This window comes from Pecten maximus, chromosome 15 (assembly GCF_902652985.1).
Source record: "Pecten maximus chromosome 15, xPecMax1.1, whole genome shotgun sequence".
Classification (NCBI taxonomy): Eukaryota; Metazoa; Mollusca; class Bivalvia; order Pectinida; family Pectinidae; genus Pecten; species Pecten maximus.
This window is the reverse complement of record NC_047029.1, coordinates 22,610,534-22,635,392: the sequence shown is the minus strand read 5'-3', so window position 1 is coordinate 22,635,392 and position 24,859 is coordinate 22,610,534. Positions and strand designations below refer to the sequence as shown.

The following is a 24,859-nucleotide window of genomic DNA, read 5'->3' as shown; positions in this document are numbered from 1 at the left end:
AATTCCATTTTACCATAAAATGCTTTAAAACTGTATTTCTGAATTTAGCTTGAAATATAAGATATTCAATACATTTGATCATCATAAAACTGCTCTACTAAATATTTTTCTGTTCCACATTTCAGTAAATAATCATTAGTGGCGTTAGAAATTATGCAACTTCGCTAGCTAAGGGTGCGGTGTTAAATACGATACTCTCCTTAGAGTATTGTATTGAACACCTTTGGCTAACGAAGTTGGAAATTATGGTGATAGATCAATTGAATTTCCAAACCGATTCCCAATGCATGTTAACCGAAATGATTTATATTTATAACTAATCTGTAAATTTTCTAATTTTTTAACTCCAAGAATTTGACTGGAATTATGATAGTAAAGTAGAATTATACAGGATACGATTGAATTAACAGTTCCTAATCACCTATTTGTAGGATATATGACTTTGTATTATCTAAAGAAGAGCTTACCCACAAGGGAAGGTTAAATTCTACAGAATTAAAGTTTTCATATTGTTAGCTGAAACACCCAGAGACAACAAAGTAACCCAAGTCAATATTGAAATTGGCCTTATATTTCCGTGGCGGACTGGTGCGGTGGTGGTCTGACCTGGCTGTAATGAGGTAAAGCCAATGGCTAGATAAGTCCAGCATTGACCAATACCTGATTAGGGTGTAAACGGACTGGACAATACAGACTGATCCTGTATAGGTATATATAGGGCCCAGCTGACCGAGGGAGTGACCAGATATCTCTCCAGTGTTATCAGACATTCCCCAACTTCACACAAACAGTGTTGTGTAAACTTTCTGATAAATTTTGACGCACATGCCAATAATAAATAGTTGTATTAAGGTCAACACGACCTATACGCATAATTAAAACTTAACAAATATTATTGAGGTAGAGATAAAATCAAACAAATCCAAAAATAATGTAGTAAAATTTAACAAATAATATTTTCCTCTCAAAATTGTATTAAAGTTGCTTAACAAAGTTGTTATTCCCGGGAGACAAAATGATAAAATCAAGGAATATTTATGTTACAAACAGTCCATGCCTGGTAATAAGCCCATCTATGTCGACGTTTATTGCAGTTGATTAAAATGCTAACTCATGTTATTTAATTGTCCTGCAATAAACTCACCACCGACTTTAAGTCCAAGTTTATGTGTAAGCCCCCTTGGGCCATGATAAATAAGTTATTAGCATTTGAAAGTAATTGAATTTGTAACTGTTGTAAGTGTAAATACTGCGGGAGCATGAATCAGTTAAAAGTTTTGTTGTTGCAAAAATTTCGTTGGTTGTGATCATGACTTTGTTATTTTTGAAGCTTACTATATATAGTAACTGATTCTTGTCATAACTTAAGTGACATCACAATAAAACTTTTTTTTTGTACTTTTTTTATTGTTCCATATATCTATCAAGTGTATGACCTTATAATGAACAATGACAATTTGATTTTACTGAAATGTGTGCACGAAAATGTGAATTAATAATTATAGAAGGGAAATCTCTTGCTGTTTATCAAAGGTCTGGGTGTGTAAATGTTTTTCGCCATATATGATAAGTGCACACACCTGTAAACATTTTTTAAATGTGTTCCAAAATTAATCAGCTGCATGCTGTTTAAAAGGGTTACAACAAGTTATAAAAGAAAAGATGGCCAAATGAGCAAAAGAAATCCCTAGGATTTCGCTAGGGAATTGCACCATGCACAGCAAATAGGACCCATTCATGCAAGAGTTATAACTAAATCTGATGTCGAAAAACTGGTGTACATATATACATACTGTGTTTCCCCATACATAAGGTTTTCCTGTTTACAAAATGACTGCCTTGTTTTCAAAACGGTCACATGATATATAATCAGCGCTATCTTTGAAACAGGGTTTCCCAAATAAATCTTGTGGTCAAGCTAAGCTGGACACTGGAAATCAATATTGTGAATATAGGGATAGCATAGAAAAATACCTGGAAGTGTATAAAACATATAATCAAAGGTTGAGGTAACTATCATACTTTATTGTATTTAATTACTGTGTAAGATGGAACTGATTATACAGTCATCACCGATTACTGTCTATATATAAGTGTAACTGATTACTGTAGTAGGTGTAACTGATTACTGTCGTAGGTGTAACTGATTACTGCCATATGTGTAACTGGTTACTGTCGTAAGCACTAGTGTAACTGATTACTGTAGTAGGTGTAACTGATTACTGCCGTAAGTGTAACTGATTATTGTCATAGGTGTAACTGGTTACTGTCGTAGGTGTAACTGATTACTGTCATAGGTGTAACTGATTACTGTCGTAGGTGTAACCGATTACTGTCATAAGTGTAACTGGTTACTGTCGTAGGTGTAACTGATTGCTGTCATAGGTGTAACTGATTACTGTCGTAGGTGTAACTGGTTACTGTCGTAGGTGTAACTGATTACTGTCGTAAGTGTAACTGATTACTAACGTAGGTGTAACTGATTACTGTCGTAGGTGTAAATGATTACTGTCGTAGGTGTAACTGATTACTGTCGTAGGTGTAACTGGTTACTGTCGTAGGTGTAACTGATAACTGTCGTAGGTGTATCTGATTACTGTCGTAGGTGTAACTGATTACTGTTGTAGGTGTAACTGGTTACTGTCAAAGGTGTAACTGATTACTGTCGTAAGTGTAACTGATTACTGTCGTAGGTGTAACTGATTACTGTTGTAGGTGTAACTGATTACTGTCGTAGGTGTAACTGATTACTGTACTGTAGTACTAGTAGGTGTAACTGGTTACTGTCGTAGGTGTAACTGATTACTGTCGTAGGTGTAACTGATTACTGTTGTAGGTGTAACCGATTACTGTCGTAGGTATAACTGGTTACTGTCATAAGTGTAACTGATTACTGTCGTAGGTGTAACTGGTTACTGTCGTAAGTGTAACTGATTACTGTTGTAGGTGTAACTGATTACTGTTGTAGGTGTAACTGGTTACTGTTGTAGGTGTAACCGATTACTGTCATAGGTGTAACTGATAACTGTCGTAAGTGTAACTGATTACTGTCGTAAGTGGAATTAATTACTGTTGTAATTGGAACTGATTAATGTCGTAGGTGAAACTGATTACTGTCGTAGGTGTAACTGATTACTGTCGTAGGTGTAACTGATTACTGTCGTAAGTGTAACTGATTACTGTCGTAGGTGTAACTGATTACTGTCGTAGGTGTAACTGATTACTGTCGTAGGTGTAACTGATTACTGTTGAAGGTGTAACTGATTACTGTCGTAGGTGTAACTGATTACTGTCGTAGGTGTAACTGGTTACTGTCGTAGGTGTAACCGATTACTGTCGTAAGTGTAACTGATTACTCTCATAGGTGTAACTGATTACTGTCGTAGGTGTAACTGGTTACTGTTGTAGGTGTAACTGATTACTCTCATAGGTGTAACTGATTACTGTCGTAGGTGTAACTGGTTACTGTCGTAGGTGTAACGTTAACTGAATACTGTCGTAGGTTTAACTTATTACTGTCATAAGTGTAGCTGATTACTGTCGTAGATGTAACTGATTACTGTCGTAGGTGTAACTGATTACTGTCGTAGGTGTAACTGATTACTGTCGTAGGTGTAACTGGTTACTGTCGTAGGTGTAATGTTAACTGAATACTGTCGTAGGTGTAACTGATTACTGTCATAAGTGTAGCTGATTACTGTCGTAGGTGTAACTGATTACTGTCGTAGGTGTAACTGATTACTGTCGTAGGTGTAACTGATTACTGTCGTAGGTGTAACTGATTACTGTCGTAAGTGTAACTCACTTTTCAACTCAGATTACTGTTGAAGGTGTAACTGATTACTGTCGTAGGTTTGAGTAGTTACTTTTGCAAGTGTAAACAATTACTGTCATAAATATGACTGATCATAAATTGCTTTTACATGTGTAACAGTGCTTATATTAATAGCTGAGTATAACTGTCCTTACTTTGGTAAGTGTACTAGACTGCTATCATGAGTATAACTGTCCTTACTTTGGTAAGTGTACTAGACTGCTATCATGAGTATAACTGTCCTTACTTTGGTAAGACTGTCCTTACTTGGTAAGTGTACTATATACTGCTGTCATGAGTATAACTCTAGTAAGTTAAGATCATGTGTTCTTGTTATTTGACTGACTTCTGTGTTATTGGCCTGATTTACTAGCCTCCAACTGTTGGTCCCTGGCGATATTTCGAAGACATAAATTACACGGTGGTGATTCACTCTGCTTCGTGTCCTGTATGTCAGGGGGAGTGGTTCTGCAAAAACTTACGGCACACAAAATAAATGAATGTCATAGAAAATCTGTACTAAAATCTCCATGTTTAACCACAAATTGATATAAAAATCTGTCTGTACAACTGAATACAAACTTTAGATAATGCAATTATTATAAGGGATATACTGTACATTGATAAAAAAAAGGGAGCAAACAAATTTACATACATACATTCCTGATTAACTGTGTAAAAATTTAATCCCATTATACTGAATAATACATTTGTTAATTTGGTAAATCAGTGAGTCAGTTCATATTATTAGCAATGGAAGATATACTCTGCTGTTTGTGTTTTTTTTTTTGTGATGACTGAAATTAATATCAACAGTTACCATGGTATTGTTATGCTATTCATATGTGCATTGCCTATTCATTGTCTTTTCATTGTCTAATGTTTATTGTTTGTTGTTGACTTTCTATTGTTTATGTTTGTTGTTTATGTACATGTTTGTCAGCTAAAGCCAGTGACTGATGACTATAGGAGTATCTACTATTTAAAAAACCAGTTAAAACATTAACAATTCTTTTTTAAAGTTCCTGAATTTACACATGTGATACATTATCATACACGAACCTCCCCCCCCCCCCCCCCCCCCCCAAAAAAAAAAAAAACAACACCTTGACACATTATTTGACTTGACATGAGACAACATTGTACAAAGACAACATTGTATAACAAGTCAATAACAAATGAAACTGTTACAATTTCTTTATGTTAATTAGTTTGTCAGTGACAGCTAAAATTACAATGACAAGAATGATCCTAAAAAGATATATTTCTGTGAAAAGCTGCACCCACTTTGTAGAAATTTCTGAAAAGATATACTGCTGCAAAAATGTTGCATTTTGTAGATCTTTATTTTTCTCTAAGCTATGCATACAGTATTTATAGACTATGAGGCACAAAAATATGTCAACAAATAGAAATTGCAATATTCCACTTCAAAATAAATTTTAATGAATTTCAAGGATTTTGTATCAAAAATATCATTAGGGACTGTTAGGGGTGTGGTAGTAGCATGATAGCTCAGTCATTAGAGCATCAGATGATATAGCCTCAGACAAAGATCTGAGAGGAGTGTTCCATTACTTCCTGAGGTATATGTAGTTTCTCATGCAAACTGAGATTTTAGACCATCCTGTGACCTTTGGCAAGGCACTTTACCCCAAATGCACTAGTACTGATCAGTCAGGTAGCCACCAGCTACTACAACAAATTTACCATGACTGTTCACAGGACAATAAACCCAAGAAGAAGAAGAAGAAAACCAACACATTTCTTATGTACATGGTGAATTAGTAAAAAGGCTGAATTTGTTAATGTGTTTTTCAGTGAGGTAGCCACCAGCTACTATTACAATGCTCTGTCTCAAAATGATGGTTCACAGCACAATAAACCTAACATACAAGCAAAGTTATTACTTATGTTCATGGTGAATTAATAGGAAGGCTGAATTTGTTAATTAATGTATTCATCAATGAGGTAGCCACCAGCTACTACACCAATACTCTGTCTCAAAATGACAGTACACTGGACAATATACCCAGCAAACAAACATAAGCATGACTTATTTACATGGTGAATTAATAGAAAGACTGCATGAAGTCGTTAATTAATGTGATAATGAGTCAGTGTTTAATTGTATTTAAATGATGTAGGTTTTGTACTTGTTCCTCCCTCTGTGGCGTAGGTTAAAGCCGGGTCTGTCGTGAGATAAATGTGGTCACCAAATGTGGTGCACTGTTTTATACACAGATGATCTGTTGTTGTGTAATAAAGGTGTGTTGAAGTGTTGGAGCTGTCCCTCTATCACCTGTACATATGTTGTAATATGATGCAGAAATTATAGATATGAGTCACAGGTAAGGAATGCGACTTCCCCACGTCCCACGTACACCTGTATACATGTGTACCTGTCTGCTTAACTGATACAAATATTCAATATAGTATTCAAATCTAAGAGTAGATTATGTCATCATAGTAGCAAAACAGATAAAAATCTGTTATTAAAGGACTGTGACCAACAAACAACAAAAGAAATATATTCTGTATTTTTCAATTCTATTGTTATAAGATGTTGTCATGTACTGTAGTGGTATAATAGAGAAAGACGTGTTAACACGTACCCATCCTTTTGTCAGTGTCAATCACCTTATCTGCTTTAATTCTTAACATATTTAGATCAAACTTACCAGTGTACATCAATGTCAGGCACATTCGTGACTAAGAATACCTTAATAACATTTGTGTTTCAGTGGACAAAGGCCAAGGTCACTGTTGTATTATTGTTTATTGAAAATTGTCAATAAATTCAGTGTCATTCCTGTCAGATACATTTTGACAAAACTTTTGGAAAAGGGGAAGGTGAGTCTACCTACAAAATGTAGTGGGGCCTTTAACACGTAATGACGACATATGATGCCCCTGGTATATATTTCCCTACAATCAAACTTGGGTTAAGCCCTGGAATGATAATAGTAGAAGAATTTGGAATTTTAATCTGTGCTAACAGCAAGTCACTGTAAAAGATGTATTTATTATACAAAAGATAATTGCTGTATACACAAGTGTATGAAATTAATCGTGACAGTTATCATGACGTTGAATAGTTAAGTCACACATTAACATCATTAGGTTACCATATTTCCTATAAAAAAGAGTAGGGAAATCTTTACTTTGAATTTGTTTGATATAATCTACCAGTGTATTAGATTTTCAGGTTTCCTGTGGCTTCTAATTTTTTCATTTTTTTTTTTTTTTGTGTGTGTATTCATATGGCCCATGGCCTCTATCCTTCATAACCCCTAAAAATAACCAAATTTGACGATCAAGTCTAAGTGTTAATATTACTTTAACTGAGCAATTAGGTATCATTCTCTTGCACTATTATTTGTAAAAGCTATGTACTGCAAATCAAGTTTTATATAATATATGTTTAGATGAAGGTGACAGTTATTGACAATTACCATATCTGTCTGGATTTGAATGTTTCAGGGGCAAGTTTGCTGTGGTGAAGCGCTGTGTCAACAAAGAAAATGGCGATGTTGTGGCTGCTAAGTGTATACGCAAGCGACGTAGAGGCAAGAGTTGTCGCGAAGAAATCCTTCGTGAGGTTGTCATGTTGGAAATGGCACTGGAACATCCAAGATTAGTCGACCTCAAGGAAGTGTTTGAAACTCAGAGTGAACTCATCCTGATCACAGAGTAGTAAGTTCACTGTGAACGTTTATCTTGACATTGATACATTTACTTCACTAATATGACCTTGACACCTCAATATGACCTTTGATATTTAAATATGACCTAAATAGTATTAAATGAATTTGGTAATCCACCATCATAATGGTACTTCACCGAGTCCTAGAGTTACTCTTTGTCGCCAGTTTACTGTGACTTAGATACATCAATAACTATGACCTTGACCTTCACTACATTTCAATTTGACCTTGATATGACCTTAATGAATTTGACATTTACTATGGCCTTTGTATTTTGCGTTTATGTATATTTTCATTACGTAAATAGCATTACAGAGGACATGTGTTTAGTGCTTTATCCCTGTTCAACAAAGATGGAGGAGTAGAGGGATAGGAAAGTGGTCTTTTCCTGCAGTTAATCAAGAATACCACATAGCTGGGTAACCACCAGTCCGACATAGATCAGACTGGTATCTACAATGTTGCTACAGATGCTGTAAAAAAAATATTATGTTGCAGCATTTATGTTTATTCATTTTAATACATCCCCTTTCTACTGAGCAAGGGATAAAAATCAATGTATTTGAAAACATATTTTGGTTTTAGTGTCTCATCCTGACTTGTCTACTCAGAATGTATGTAATATTTTCTTGTTTCAATATCTCATACATTGTTTACTCTCTAATTAAAAGCTAGATATATTTTGAAATGTCTTCCTTTTCCCAGTTGTTCGGGTGGAGAGCTGTTCACGGAATGTGTGATCGAGGAGTCTTTTAGTGAAAAGGATGTCGTTTGCATGATGGTTCAAATCCTGGAGGGCCTTGTCTACCTACATGAGAAAAATATTGTCCACCTTGACCTAAAGGTAATATTTAATCTTCCACCCATAATGAAAGTCAATAGACCTCTCAGTTTGTGAAAGAGTTTAATCCAGCCAATCAGTCTCTTTAGTATTAGTTTAAGTTTTAAAGTTTTAAAATTTGTTGAAGTAACATTCAGAACTTTGCATACTTTCCAACCTTTTGGAATGCTTATTTGGGAGATTGTGTGAGTCAAAACTGAAATACCATAGGAAAGTTTTTAAGACTTTCTTTTGACAAACCAACACCTAAGTCTGCCTGTTTGAACCACTCTTTCTGATGGAATAATACAGATTTTGAACTTTTGGATAATAAAATATTTTGATCATTTAGGTCCAAAATTAAGTTAAAAATAGTGAGTCTCCATCCACAAAATGGAGGGTTTGTACAATGTAGTTTATGAAATATTCATAAATTAGGATTTTTGTAATCACATGTTTTCTACATGTAAATTTCAATTTAGAGTATTTACTGGTGAAATAACCATATGATTTGGTGATAATAAAAGATGATCTGATTCTGTATTTTATTAAAGGATCACTTTTAAGAGAGCAATACTGAAATCTTAGATTCGTATTCAAAATTGATTAAGCTTCCTCCAAAGTGGGGCTCTGTTTTTAACCCTAGTTTCTTCTTAATATTGGGTTTTCCAGCTTCCCTTTAGGATTTCTACACTTTTGACGGTTTGAATGAAGATTCTTAGAAGCATGTCAGTGACTATGATGCAGTTGATAATTGTTATATAATGTTGACTATAGATTGACTCATTATGGCAGCCTTCTTGGAAAAAAAATATTACATTGTAATTGATTTTGTAATTTAATCATATTTCCTGGTACAGCCCTTTACAGCTGATTGTATTTCAAAATAAATTGACAAAGTATCCTTGAGACAGGGAAATCAATGTAAAAAGGGTGTGGCCTGCATGGTACAGATACACACAGGGCCCAATAAAGGGGACAAAATTGGAACTCTACTTTGAATTATTGTTATTTCTATTTCTGGAACTTCTACAAATTGAGAAAAAAAAAAGGTTTTCAAGCTTGATGTTTAATTTCTTTTAAGTCAGAAGACTGGCCCCTGTCAAATGCTCCTTTGTTTTATATTGGCTGACACAATGGAAATTGCACTTTTACATGCACGTTTATGTGTCATTTGATATCTTGATATGAGGAAGTAGATTTGAGCAGTATTTCAGAAATAAGTAATAGTATAAGGAAGTTAACTTGATTTATGTACAGATTTGTCACTACTCTCTGTCAACTTGATTTGTGCCACTGGAAATAGGATCAAAATACATGCAGATATAAATCAATATCATCAAGTACATTGTATTGTAAAAGTCTGTCCTGATTTCCATGTGTTACTTTAGATTTCATCACTTAGGAAAGGGGCAAAAAGAAAAAAACGACAAAATAAAATGTCAGACAGTTTGAGATTAAGTAGCCCTAGTAGTTACATACAAAAATGAATATGACAGGTGAATTTGATATCAAACCTCTTTGACACAGGGAAATATTTAAAGTCACACAGAGGTTTGGAAATAATGATAAATATGTCCTTAAGTGCTTCTTTATTAGAATATTATTCCAAACAAATATAGCAGGATTTGTTTGATTTGTGTTTGCCGCCCCAAAACATTTTGCTAACCTAGTTTTCCCCAACCTTTATGTCCCCTCATACCTTTTATCATTTGTATGATTTGTGTGTTTGCAGCCCCAAAATATCCTTCTGACCAAACCCTTCCCACACGGGACCATCAAGCTGTGTGACCTTGGCTTCGCCTGTCTCGTTAACACCGGGGAGGATATACGTGATATTATTGGCACGCCTGATTATGTTGGTGGGTAACATGGGGATCACGACATTATAGGCAAATCAAAATCATATAAGGATGTTCATGACTTTATATTATAATTATTTATCATAACCATTAACCACTACCCTTTCAAATTAAAATGTTCTCCTAGGTAATATCGCCTTTGAAAGCCATGAGCTACATGATAACACTTTCATTGTTTTGATGTCATAATTGTAATCTTTCATAATTAACACTGAAAATTCCCAAACTCACTACATGTTATTTAAGTGGAAGCTAAAAATTCTAATGATTTAATATTTTAAAGATAGTCAACAAATGTTTTGAATTTCCTACAGTTGGCATTCATAATCAATATGAATTCCTACAAGACAAATGAAAATTCAATTTTTAATTTTTATGATTCATATTCATCAATCTGTGAATTGATTTGGGAATATTTTACAATTTAATCCTGAAATATATGCACCAAAAATTATAACCAGTGTTTTTTGTTTGTTTCAGCACCTGAAGTTTTGAGTTACGAGCCTTTAGGCCTCTACACAGACATGTGGTCAGTACTATTTGTGTATGGTCAAAAGTCACAAAATCTCAGCGTATTTTCTCTACTCAAATGATTGAAAGGTTGAAAGATAGTATTAAGTGAAATTACACAATAGACTTGCTAAAGCGCTCAAACTATATATTATAAATGTAGAATATGATATTCTACATTATCACAGTAGATGATCAATATGTGGAATATCAAACTGCTCAAACTACATTTTGTATACAACTGTGTTTTCATCAGTATTTGTTTAGCAACAATGGTTTTAATTTAAGTTAGATTATATATATCACAAACTTGTGTCAAATTATCTGAATCATCATCAGATACTCAGAGTAAACAGAAACAAATTATTACGTCAATTTTGATGGCATTCTCTCCTTTTACCACAACACAAACATGAGGATTGGTTGCTATGACATAATTACACCTGTAATTCTAATGACATGTCACACCTGTGTTTGTAGGAGCTTGGGGGTTTTAACCTATGTGATGCTGACGGCTTGCTCTCCCTTTTGTGGTAAGACCCAGAATGAGACATTTCTCAACATATCTCAGGTAAACCTAGACTTCCCAGACAATCTGTTCTCCAACATCTCACCAGGAGCTCAGGATTTCATCAAACTTCTGCTGGTAAAGGAGCCAAGGTAAGTCATCATGGCCAGGGACAGATAATTCAAGGGTAGGGGTGGTTAACTCGGGAATAGGGGCAGGTAACTCAAGGGTAGGGGTGGTTAACTCAGGAATAGGGCAGGTAACTCAAGGGTAGGGGTGGTTAACTCGGGAATAGGGGCAGGTAACTCAAGGGTAGGGGTGGTTAACTCGGGAATAGGGGCAGGTAACTCAAGGGTAGGGGTGGTTAACTCGGGAATAGGGCAGGTAACTCAAGGGTAGGGGTGGGTAACTCAGGAATAGGGGCAGGTAATTCAAGGATATGGGTATATAACTCAAGGGTAGGGGTGGTTAACTCGGGAATAGGGGCAGGTAACTCAAGGATATGGGTATATAACTCCAGGGTAGGGGTGGGTAACTCAGGAATAGGGGCAGGTAACTCAAGGATATGGGTATATAACTCAAAGGTAGGGGTGGTTAACTCAGGAATAGGGGTGGTTAACTCAGGAATAGGGGCATATAACTCAGAGATAGAGGCAGATTATTCAGATAGGGTTGGATAACTCAGGAATAGGGGCAGATAACTCAATGATAAGGACAGATAACTCAATGATAAGGACAGATAACTCAGGGATAGAAGCAGATTATTCAGATAGGGTTGGATAACTCAGGAATAGGGGCAGATTACTCAAGGATATTGGTATATAACTCAAGGGTAGGAGCAGATAACTCGGAAATAAGGGCAAATAACTCAGGGATAGAGGCAGATTATTCAGATAGGGTTGGATAACTCAGGGATAGGGGCAGATAACTCAAGGGTAGGAACAGATAACTCAGGGATAGAGGCAGATTATTCAGATAGGGTTGGATAACTCAGGAATAGGGGCAGATAACTCAATGATAAGGACAGATAACTCAGGGATAGAGGCAGATTATTCAGATAGGGTTCGATAACTCAAGGGTAGGAACAGATAACTCAATGATAGGGGCAGGTAACTCAAGGGTAGGGGCAGATAGCTTGGGGATAGGAACAGATAACTCAATGGTAGGGACAAATAACTTGGGGATAGGAACAGATAACTCAATGGTAGGGGCAGATAACTTGGGGATAGGAACAGATAACTCAATGGTAGGGGCAGATAACTTGGGGATAGGAACAGATAACTCAATGGTAGGGGCAGGTAACTCAGGGTTAGGACAGATAACTCAGGGATAGGGGCATATAACTCAGTGGTAGGGGCAGACAACTCAAGGGTTAGGACAGCTTAACTAGGAGATGGGGGCAGATAACTTTGGGATAGGATTGGATGACTTAGGAATAGGGACAGGTAACTCAAGGATACAGGTATATAACTCAAGAATAGGGACAAATACCTTGGCGATAGGAACAGATAACTCAAGGATAGGGACAGGTAACTCAGTGGTAGGGACAAATAACTCAATGATAGGGACAGATAACTCATGGATAGGGGCATATAACTCAGTGGTAGGGGCAGATAACTCAAGCATAGGGGCATATAATATATATATATCATATAAGAAATAAAAAATGACTATTTATTTATGTCTTGGTGCAATTTTATCATATTTCAATTTTTGGCTACAGACTGTCTTACTGATTATGTTTGTTGACAGTGAAAGATTAACAGCTAAGCAGTGTTTAGAACACTCCTGGATAAAAAGTGCTGACACAGTAGATCCACGTCCTGATAAAGTGGCTGACAGTGCCCCGGAAAGCCACCTAGAAACTCTCACAGATCAGGCAGGCTCATGTGAGTCTCTGCTCAACGAGAGCTGTAGTGACTCAGCGATGAAGAGTGAGGATGAGAAAGATAATGAGGATGACATTGAAAACAGACTACATAGTAGTACTCAGCAAAATCTCAGTGGCAAACACCAAAGTGAAATTTGTGAAAATAAAACTGGAGGTAGAATAGAAAATTCTAGAACAGAGGGTGTTGATAATGTGTACAGAACTCGATTAGAGATTATTTCTACAAATCGTATGAACAAGTGCAATTCAACAGATGAGGGCAGAACACCGGATGATTCAGACATTGATGATAAAAAGAAAGTCCATGTTGTGTGCTGCTCACCAGAGTGCCAATCATCAGATCAACAGGATGTCAACAGTAACAACGGAGGCTCACCAACACATATATGACAGCAAAGGTTTTAGTTCTCTATACCAACATATCCTAGGTTATAGTTGTCGGGGTAACACCTAATATAACCCCGGTTATAGTTGTCGGGGTAACACCTAATATAACCCCGGTTATAGTTGTCGGGGTAACACCTAATATAACCCCGGTTATAGTTGTCAGATATAACAACCAAACATATCCTAGGTTATAGTTGTCAGGTATAACACCTAATATAACCCCGGTTATAGTTGTTGGGGGTAACACCTAATATAACCCCGGTTATAGTTGTCAGATATAACAACCAAACATATCCCTGGTTATAGTTCTCGGGTAACACCTGATATCCCAGGTTATAGTTGTCGGGGTAACACCTAATATCCCAGGTTATAGTTGACAGGTATATCACCCACACATATCCCAGGTTATAGTTGTCAGGTATATCACCCACACATATCCCTGGTTATAGTTGTCAGGTATATCACCCACACATATCCCAGGTTATAGTTGTCAGGTATATATATCACCCACACATATCCCTGGTTATAGTTGTCAGATATAACAACCAAACATATCCTAGGTTATAGTTGTCGGGGTAACACCTAATATCCCAGGTTATAGTTGTTGGGGGTAACACCTAATATAACCCCGGTTATAGTTGTCAGATATAACAACCAAACATATCCTAGGTTATAGTTCTCGGGTAACACCTGATATCCCAGGTTATAGTTGTCGGGGTAACAACTTATATCCCAGGTTATAGTTGTCAGGGTAACACCTAATATCCCAGGTTATAGTTGACAGGTATATCACCCACACATATCCCAGTTGTCAGGTATATCACCCACACATATCCCTGGTTATAGTTGTCAGGTATATCACCCACACATATCCCAGGTTATAGTTGTCAGGTATATCACCCACACATATCCCAGGTTACAGTTGTCGGGGGTAACACCCAGACATATTCCTGGTTATAGTTGTCAGGTATATCACCCATACATATCCCAGGTTATAGTTGTCGGGGGTAACACCCAGACATATTCCATGTTATAGTTGTCAGGTATATCACCCACACATATCCCAGGTTACAGTTGTCAGGTTTAACATCCAGACATATTCCATGTTATAGTTGTCAGGTATAACATCCAAACATATCCCTGGTTATAGTTGTCAGATATTACATCCAAACATATCCCAGGTTATAGTTGTCAGGGTAACACCCAGACATATTCCATGTTATAGTTGTCAGGTATAACACCCAGACATATCCCAGGTTATAGTTGTCAGGGTAACATCCAAACATATCCTAGGTTATAGTTGTCAGGGTAACATCCAAACATATCCCAGGTTATAGTTGTCAGGGTAACATCCAAACATTTATCCTAGGTTATAGTTGTCAGGTATATCACCCACACATATCCCAGGTTAAAGTTGTCAGGTATACACTGTATCACCCAAACATATCCCTGGTTATAGTTGTCAGGATTAACACCCAGACATATTCCATGTTATAGTTGTCAGGTATATCACCCACACATATCCTAGGTTATAGTTGTCAGGAATAACACCCAGACATATTCCATGTTAAAGTTGTCAGGTATACACTGTATCACCCACACATATCCCTGGTTATAGTTGTCAGGATTAACACCCAGACATATTCCATGTTATAGTTGTCAGGTATATCACCCACACATATCCCAGGTTACAGTTGTCAGGGTAACACCCAGACATATCCCATGTTATAGTTGTCAGGTTTAACATCCAAACATATCCTAGGTTATAGTTGTCAGGTATATCACCCACACATATCCCTGGTTATAGTTGTCAGGATTAACACCCAGACATATTCCATGTTATAGTTGTCAGGTATATCACCCACACATATCCTAGGTTATAGTTGTCAGGAATAACACCCAGACATATACACCAGGTTAAAGTTGTCAGGTATACACTGTATCACCCACACATATCCCTGGTTATAGTTGTCAGGATTAACACCCAGACATATACACCAGGTTAAAGTTGTCAGGTATATCACCCACACATATCCCAACTCTATATTGATACTATGCTTGAATTATTTTTCTACAGCTTTATGAAATATTACTCTTAATGCCAGTATTAATGTCAAAATATTTTATATGGTAGCAAGATATTGATGTGCTAATATTGTGGGTAGCATGGTTTAGTAATGCAAGGGAGCTTACTCTTGGGTTTTGATTTTTTTTAATTATTATTTTGCTAGCAATTTCTTTATCATACTATACTTCATTAACATGTTTACATCAGTTCTGTCATTTGTAAATCTGAAAGTAAATTAAAATCTTTAAAAAGTTTTTAATTGTCCATGAAGTCAGGTACATCAAACATATAAGTTAATTTTGATCATGGATTTTATATATGCTACATATCAGGTAGGTAAAGGTATATGTATTTTATGTCTGCTTGGATCACCTTTGTACAGGGTAAGCTAATGGCCAAATATTATAAATATTCTACAGCCTACATTTTGCTTTTGTTGTGTCTGTACTTGCCTCAGAAATCAATATTCCGTGCAGACACATAAATTTATTGAAGCTTTTAAGGTTCATAGTTTTCATGCTGTACATTGTGTAATAATATGGCAAACATTCATATATAATCCATATCTTTTTACAGTTTTCGGTTTTTTTTTTTTTTTTTTTTTAAATTCAATTTTCAATTACTTTGGTGATAAGATTGAGAATGCCTTTTACAAAATTTGTACTGGGCTACACTAAGTGCTGTTCTACATAAATATACAGTTAACGAAAGTGCTGTCATTCTTCATTTCATTGAGATGATATTGAATCATGTTGATTTTGATGATTGTTTATAATGGTCATGCTACACGTTATGTTGAGTATCTTAACAGTTAACTTAGTAGCCATTATCAGAACAATTGCTACCGTATTAATCTAGCAATAAACCCAACCATGTACATCTATATTATGTAGTTCAATGAAAATGCTTATAGATGTTTTTTTCATTATCCTGCGCTAAGCCTACCCATTACTGTGAGTCAGGGTTGACTTATTGTCCCTCTAGGGTTATTATGGGACAAATACGGTAATTAACCTTTGTTTGTGTTGAAAACACCACATCAATTATCAATCACATCAATAAAGGCACTATTTGTCTTACCATAAAGAGAAGAGCTGTGACATTGTCTGTAGGTGTGTGCATGAGGGTGTGTGTGTGTGTGTGTATGCATTCATGACAAGGCCATCTATCCTCTATCATTAAGACATTTGTACTTGTATTGTTTATGCTGCATGGCAGTGTTCAACTCTTATTATTTTGCTTGTTCTGACCAGTCAGAAGTTTTGCATTAGTTTGTGCATAAGTGAATTGACAGGTGCATAAATGTAGGTGTTGAGGATGCTGCTGCGAACGAGGATGTAGAGTTATCCCCCCTTCAATATCCGTAGAAGTTGAAGCAGTATTAGAGAAATCGGACTGTTGTTGAAGTTGGATTTGTTTTTACCTATATATGATCATTGTTAGATATTCTACAAATATGTTTTAAAGGACCACAACAAACATAGTGCAATTTTAAACTTAGATATTAGTGTTACTGTTAGAGTATGTACATGTTGTTATATATATATATATATAAATATATATACGTAGGTAGTGAATCTGTGTCATTGTCACTCTGTTACTATGCAAACCAACACCCCTGGCCAATCCATGTTGATAATTATAATGAAACACAATGTTTAGTACCCCTGTCGGGGTGAAGGTCATATGTCTACACTATATCTCTGAGAAAAGGCTTCCTTCTGGTCTTTGAAAGATCGGTTCTGACATATTTTATTATTTTCATATATTTGAGTATTTTTCATTAATACATTATGTAAATCGTTTATAAAGGCTTCCATCATCATATGCTGTCATACAATTTTTTTTTTTAAAATAATGATACGCTGGAACCTCTCTCTAACATTTAACAGAAACAGTCTTGAAGCATTTTAGGGAAATGAAATATCATATGCAAACAATGTTTTTATTCTATCAACAAATTATTTTATTTTGCAAGGGTATGGTTATCACCACAGACTTAGCCTGTGGTTTCGACCAGCCAAATTCCTAGAGACATTAAAAATATGTCGATTAATGATGACACCAGCACAAATAGTGAGGGTTTGGATTATAAATTAGTCCCAAATTATTCTGAATATCTATCTGCTTTAAAATACTGCTTGGGGTGTATGGGATTCACCTCTAGCAGTATATTATATGGATTAGTAGTCGGAGTAATTCAGATTATAAATATGAAGACACAATGTGAGTACAATGAAATAAACATCTTTATAAAGACACTTTCTGATGAAAGCATTGGAACAAATTGTATGGCTATTTAATCCTAAATCTGGATTTAGGTATTAAATTTTGCGACTGCGGTTATAACTGGACCGTAGTGACCTATGATTTTAACATGGATTTCAGAGAAGTTGATAACAACCCTGCTTCTTGTATCCAGGTCATGTTGACCAGTTTTACATTGTACATATATCTGGTTATGGTGATTTTGATCCTGCCATCACTTCATTATATAAAACCATGCCTGTTTAGCTGTTGTTATTTACATAAAGTGCTAATTTCCCTTATCTATTTAAGTACTGTTTGTTTGTTTGTTTGCTGGATATATCACCCGATGAACAGCCAAGGTCATTTTGAGGTGGGGTCTCCTTGTGGTAGTTGGTGACTTAATACTGGAAGACTGTCACATGCCATCCAGAGTAATCATGGTGAAGTGTCTTGCCCAAGGACACAAGCACGACAGCACAGACCGGTCTGTTTCTCAGTTTTCCTAAAAAATAAACTTAACACGATAGGAAGCGTCAAACCACACACCTCAGACTTTCACCTGAGAATATGTGGCCCTCGCTCTAACTAACTGAGCTATCGCAGCCCCGGTATTTGAATACTCAGTGTTCCAAAGTGACTATATGTCAATATAATATTGTATATTATGCATGATGTAGTTATATATAATTACAAAACGCAAAGAGATACATAAAATAATCAGTCTGATACTGTTGCCACGTTTATAGAGTTAGATTTCACACTAAGATACTACACTGAACAAGTTCAAGTTTTCTTCCTCAAAGCTTTTGAAGCAAAATGGATGATCTTTTTTACAGTATAATTACATCACAGATCATCATTTCTGTATTTAATTTAATATCAACTCATTTATGTTTGCGCCTTGTATTCAAGCAAAAAATAATAAACCTTTTGAAATTTTAGAAATATTTTGAACCATCTAAGTTTCTTCCAGTCAATCACACAGTGCATTTAATATCAGTATGATGTGCCTTAATTTGTGTATGATACAGTGCCTTGTGTTTGATAAATGACTTTACAATATATGCTCAACATTGTTGAAGCAGATTTTCCATAGTGGAAAGTTTTGTATATCTTTTTTCCGGTGCAAAATGAAACTCTACTATTAAAACATGTGTAGAATGTATTGTTGTTTTGGCTGGAGTAATTCCTTAATTTACCTCGACTGCCTCATCCTTTTTGTCAGGTGATATAAAATGGTAGATGAAAATATTAACTGAGAGGCTGTTTATTTTTTTCTGTTGCTGCCTAAAATTTTACAAGAATTAGATTATTATTTTTTGAAACTATTTAAGTTTGTAGACGACCAAGATTTAAATTATTTGATTTGAAACTGTTTAAGCTTGTAGATGACCAAGATTTAAATTATTTGATTTGAAACTGGAAACCGTTTAAGCTGGTAGATGATCAAGATTTGAATTATTTCATTTGAAATTGTTTAAGCTTGTATATGACCAAGATTTAGATTATTTGATTTGAAACTGTTTAAGTTTGTAGACGACCAAGATATTGACATACATAATTGATTTTATTTTTCCTCTTTGATAACATGTTCAACAACCAGATCATTGCATTTATATGATTATCATGCCAAGTATTTGTTTATAGTAAGTGTAAGATTCTTTGTAACGGTGAGGTCACAGTTGCTGTGATTTAAATTGACATACTGGAGGGCTTCCTTCTCAGAAGACTCAGCTGTTTTTCTGAACACTTGAGTCACTCTTCAGTATGATTTACTTTCTTTCAACATCTCTGAGGTATTTTTGTTCAATTCTGACTTACCAAGAGTAGAAATAGATCAGCATATATTCACTTTACTCCCCAGAATACTTTCTGATTCATTTTTCATTAATCTTCATGAGATGTGTAATATCCTCACTTTCTAGGCTTGGGAGAGGGTGGGGCGTGAATTAAGTTTGTTCAATGGTAAAACTCTTGAAGCATGCCTTTCAAAGGGACTAGACATATGTGAAATGAATCCGCTCTCCGAAAGAATATACACATTTTCATCACAGTTATTGTCAGGAACATTTAGTTAAGTTTTAAATGTAGACTAATATTTCTATCTTGATTGTTAAACTGTTGATAGCCGGGCTAGTAATACATGTACTTTTTTTATCATTGATAATGACAATGTAAAAGTTCTAGGACTTGAGACCCGATATATTTCTAATGTTTTTGATATTGACGAGTTAAAACTCCTATGACATGAGATCAGTAATATTTCTAACATTGATAAGAGAAGTCATCACTTTTCACATTTTTAATTGTTTTACTTTGTTCTTATGTGTATATTTCTCATATTTGTTGTAACACCAATTTTGATCAGCAAATTTAATTGTCAATTTCTTCAGTAATGTGAAACTCAATAAATATCCATTATCAATATATGGTTTACATACACTTTTAAAATATATAGGTAATTTTAATGTTTACAGGTAATTTTCAGTAAAGATTACACATATTTGTCATTTTCTGAAAATGGCCTTTAAGTTTACAAGTCATCTGTAAAGTTTACATGTAATTGTTTAGATAGTTTACATGTAATTACTAGTTCAGTTTACAGGTAATTATCAGTTGAGTTTACAGGTAATTGTCTGTACAGTTTACAGGTAATTATCAGTTCAGTTTACAGGTAATTATCTGTACAGTTTATAGGTAGTTATCTGTTTAGTTTATATGTAATTATCTGTTTAGTTTACAGGTAATTATCTGTACAGTTTATAGGTAATTGTGTGTACAGTTTACAGGTAATTATATCTGTACAGTTTACAGGTAATTATCAGTTCAGTTTACAGGTAATTGTCTGTACAGTTTACAGGTAATTATCTGTACAGTTTACAGGTAATTATCTGTTTAGTTTACAGATAATTGTCTGTACAGTTTATAGGTAATTATCTGTTTAGTTCACAGGTAATTGTCTGTTCAGTTTACAGGTAATTATCTCTTTAGTTTACAGGTAATTATCTGTACAGTTTACAGGTTATTGTCAATGATGTGTACAGGTAATTATCTGTACAGTTTACAGGTAATTATCTGTACAGTTTACAGGTTATTGTCAATAGTTTACAGGTAATCATAGGTAGAGTTTACAGTATGTATAGTTAACAGGTAATTGGCAGTGTAGTTTACAGGTAATTATCTTATCTGTTTACAGGTTTGTTTTGGTGAAGTTTACAGGTAATTGCCTGTTCAGTATACAGGTAATTATCTGTATAGTTTACAGGTAATTATCTGTAACTAGTTTACAGGTAGTTGTCAGTATAGTTTACAGATGTCGGTATAGTTAAGACATGTCAGTATAGTTTACATATCGTTGTATAGGTATATGTTCTAATGTTTAGTGTTTACAATTGATGACTATTTTTGTATAGAAATTGGCTACAACTAATGCTTGGTTGTGTTTATGTTGTAATTGTGTGATCTAGATGTTACTTGTTGCTAGATGTAGATATATATGTATTAACATGATAAATAAAATAATATTAACATTTTATAGAGTCTTAATTCATTCTTTATCCAAGAATTTCTTCCAGTCACATTAGAGAATTATAACATGATCATGGATCATGAGTTGTGGGCTGACATCCTATCTTGTCCATTCATGTAATGTCAATTGACACCCTATCTTATCCTTATTTGAGATGTCGATTGGATTCCTATCTTGCTCTTTCATGAGTTGTGGATTGACATTCTTTTTTTTCCTTTCATAAGTTGTGGATTAACATCCTATCTTGTCCTTTTATGAGTTGTGGGTAACATCCTGTTTTGTCCTTTTATGAGTTGTGGATTTACATCCTATCTTGTCCTTTCATGAAATGTCGGTTGAAATCGTATCCTATGAGTATCATTTCATGAGTTGTAAATTGACATCCTACCTTGTCCTTCGAATTTTGATAGGTTGAAGTTTGTTGTCTATATTTCTCAGAGAGTTCTTCACGGGTTTCATATGTAGGTTCACCATGGTTCCCAGTCCGAATTTTCTGACGATCTACGTAGGCAGCTTGAAAGGCGATATTAACATCAGAACCCTTCGGATTACATGGTTCCCAGTTGCGTATATTCCATTTTGAGATTGGTTGGAAGATCAGATGGCCAACAGGCGGTCATTTTGAATTTTATCAATTATCGCTATTTCTCTCATTAAGACTGCTTGTGTTGGTTTAAGATTGTTAACCTGTAGTGAACTGTGAGGTTGGTTGGGGACTCGCTGATTTACATTCCAGATATTATTGTTAGGCAATGAAAATAAACACGTCTTTCCTGTTCCAAATCTTTCTGTATTCTAACAATTATAATCTTTTACCACAAGAGATTTACAAAAGGGGGAATAACTCCGATACATACTGGAGTTTTATTATCTCCCTTAGACTGTAATGTGTAATCTCCTCACACCCATATAACTATATACATAACATCCCCGCCTACAAAATTAAAATTGGGGATACACAATTTTACTATGGGTGTGGAAGATTACAATAAAAAAAAACGAGTAAAGAGGTTAACCGAATATTATCAAGAAATAATAAATCACTTTAAAGTTAATGAAGTGAAGGATCAAAATATAGTGGTAAAAATGAGAAATTACTGCAGACCAAAATTACACACATACCTCTCCTAAGTACCTGAGCTGGCCAAGCATCAAGTGTACTTTCACACTCCGATTCATTGTCTGAACAATTTGTCAAATTATCGCTAGATATACTTTATAACATCACACTTTGGGAAAGTTAAAATTAATCAGTAACATATTTTTTAACAACTATGTTAACAAGTACATCTTAAATTGGATAAAGTTTTGGGACATTTTATCAAGCTCAAGATTATACAATGAAAACAATACATACAGGTACATATAACATCAATTTAGTTTGTTCTGGCAATACTCCACTAACTGCATAACATTACAGCATCAACATGTTGCGTCATAAGACCATGCGATTTAAAGTTATAGAGAAATTGACCATAATAAAGTTTACAACATTTAAATAATATACAATATTAACCAGCTGTCAGCCTTATATTTATCCATATCAACCTTATCGTAGCTTTATATACGTGCTGAAAAATACCTCGGCGTGGTGGATGTAGGAGTGTTTGTTTATTTGTCTTTAAATGTAATCCTTTGCCCTTTTCTTATATTACATCAATATCATTGCTGCAGTTATCTTGTTCTCATGTAAACCTGTACTTTACAGGACCGCTACTCAAATGACAAGACTAAATGATGGCAAATATGTAAAGATATTTTAATGATATTTTTTAAACATCTTTGGGTAGACTACAAAACAGTCTAAGAACGACTCCATGCTTAAATGAAAGAAAGGGACTAGCAGCCATAGTAAAACAACTACAAATTAATTATATGCGATTGGATCTCCATAGTTACGTTAATCAACATCAGTATCATCTCTGTATCATCTCCGTAGATAATAGTTTCGTTAATTAACATCAGTACAATCTCCGTAGATTAAAGTTACGTTAATTAACATCAGTACAATCTCTGTAGATCATAGTTAAGTTAATCAACATCAGTACAATCTCCGTAGATAATAGTTACGTTAATCAACATCAGTACAATCTCTGTAGATCAAAGTTAAGTTAATTAACATCAGTACAATCTCCGTAGATAATAGTTACGTTAATCAACATCAGTACAATCTCTGTAGATCAAAGTTAAGTTAATCAACATCAGTACAATCTCCGTAGATCATAGTAACGTTAATCACTATCAGTACAATCTCTGTAGATCAAAGTTAAGTTAATCAACATCAGTACAATCTCCGTAGATCATAGTTACGTTTTTCAAACATCAGTACAATCTCTGTATATCACAGTTACGTTAACCAACATCAGTACAATCTCCGTAGATAATGGTTACGTCAATCAATATCAGTTCATTCTCAGTAAATCACCATAATTGATCGAAGATCGTTAATCGTTATGACCAGCAGTCTGTCTGATTTGGAAACAGTCCAGTCATTGGAAGCATGTCCTCGTACGGGTTACGATAAGCCAGGCGGTCACGTTCCTGTCAGACAAAACAGGAATATTAACATTTTAGCGATAAAACATCAAAAGTGTAAATTATAGATATTCACCAAACCTAAACAAACATACATTATCTCTGGCAAATACATCATAGAAGTTTTCGTTAACAAGAATATAATAATACATAATTACTTAGAATTAGAGAAAGCTGGCATCAGTAAGCGAGACAATTCCACCACGAAAGGTACCACATTAAACAGTAAGCGAGACAATTCCACTACGAAAGGTACCACATTAAACAGTAAGCGAGACAATTCCACTACGAAAGGTACCACATTAAACAGTAAGCGAGACAATTCCACCACGAAAGGTACCACATTAAACAGTAAGCGAGACAATTCCACCACGAAAGGTACCACATTAAACAGTAAGCGAGACAATTCCACCACGAAAGGTACCACATTAAACAGTAAGCGAGACAATTCCACCACGAAAGGTACCACATTAAACAGTAAGCGAGACAATTCCACCACGAAAGGTACCACATTAAACAGTAAGCGAGGCAATTCCACCACGAAAGGTACCACATTAAACAGTAAGCGAGACAATTCCACCACGAAAGGTACCACATTAAACAGTAAGCGAGACAATTCCACCACGAAAAGTACCACATTAAACTAAGAGAAAACTACAATAAGCGAGACAACTGTACCAGGGAAGCTGCCACATCAAAAATAGAAAAAAATACATTCATCTGTTGATTAATTCTGTTGTACAATGAAAGTTACCTCATCAAAATAAGAAACAAATTTACAGTTAGCTTGACTGTTGTACAATGAAATTTACCTCATCGAAATAAGAAACAAATTTACAGTTAGCTTGACTGTTGTACAATGAAAGTTACCTCATCAAAATAAGAAACAAATTTACAGTTAGCGAGACTGTTGTACAATGAAAGTTACCTCATCAAAATAAGAAACAAATTTACAGTTAGCGTGACAGTTGTACAATG

The 24,859-nt window shown here is 35.0% G+C and overlaps 2 protein-coding genes across 27 annotated transcripts in view; one reads left to right on the top strand and one right to left on the bottom strand.

Moving 5' to 3' along the window:
- The window catches only part of LOC117343130 (serine/threonine-protein kinase 17A-like), a 28,115-nt gene extending 6,763 nt beyond the window's left edge, over positions 1-21,352 (top strand). Inside the window, exons 2-9 of one of the 26 annotated variants that reach the window (XR_004535975.1) lie at positions 7,298-7,510; positions 8,227-8,365; positions 10,077-10,203; positions 10,684-10,732; positions 11,194-11,373; positions 12,974-14,201; positions 14,270-14,283; positions 14,353-21,352. Coding sequence is in view for 1 of the 26 variants with exons in the window: in XM_033905445.1 (XP_033761336.1) it covers positions 7,298-7,510; positions 8,227-8,365; positions 10,077-10,203; positions 10,684-10,732; positions 11,194-11,373; positions 12,974-13,502 (1,237 nt within the window). In the remaining 25 variants the exon portion in view is untranslated. Of the gene's footprint in view, positions 1-7,297; positions 7,511-8,226; positions 8,366-10,076; positions 10,204-10,683; positions 10,733-11,193; positions 11,374-12,973 lie in introns of all 26 variants that reach the window. The other 25 variants (XR_004535974.1, XR_004535980.1, XR_004535984.1 and 22 more) reach the window with 25 other exon arrangements.
- Positions 21,353-22,115: 763 nt separating this feature from the next.
- The window catches only part of LOC117343129 (dipeptidase 1-like), a 31,413-nt gene continuing 28,669 nt past the window's right edge, over positions 22,116-24,859 (bottom strand). Inside the window, exon 10 of the mRNA XM_033905443.1 lies at positions 22,116-23,887. Coding sequence (XP_033761334.1) covers positions 23,798-23,887 — 90 coding nt within the window. The 3' untranslated portion in view covers positions 22,116-23,797. The remainder of the gene's footprint in view (positions 23,888-24,859) is intronic.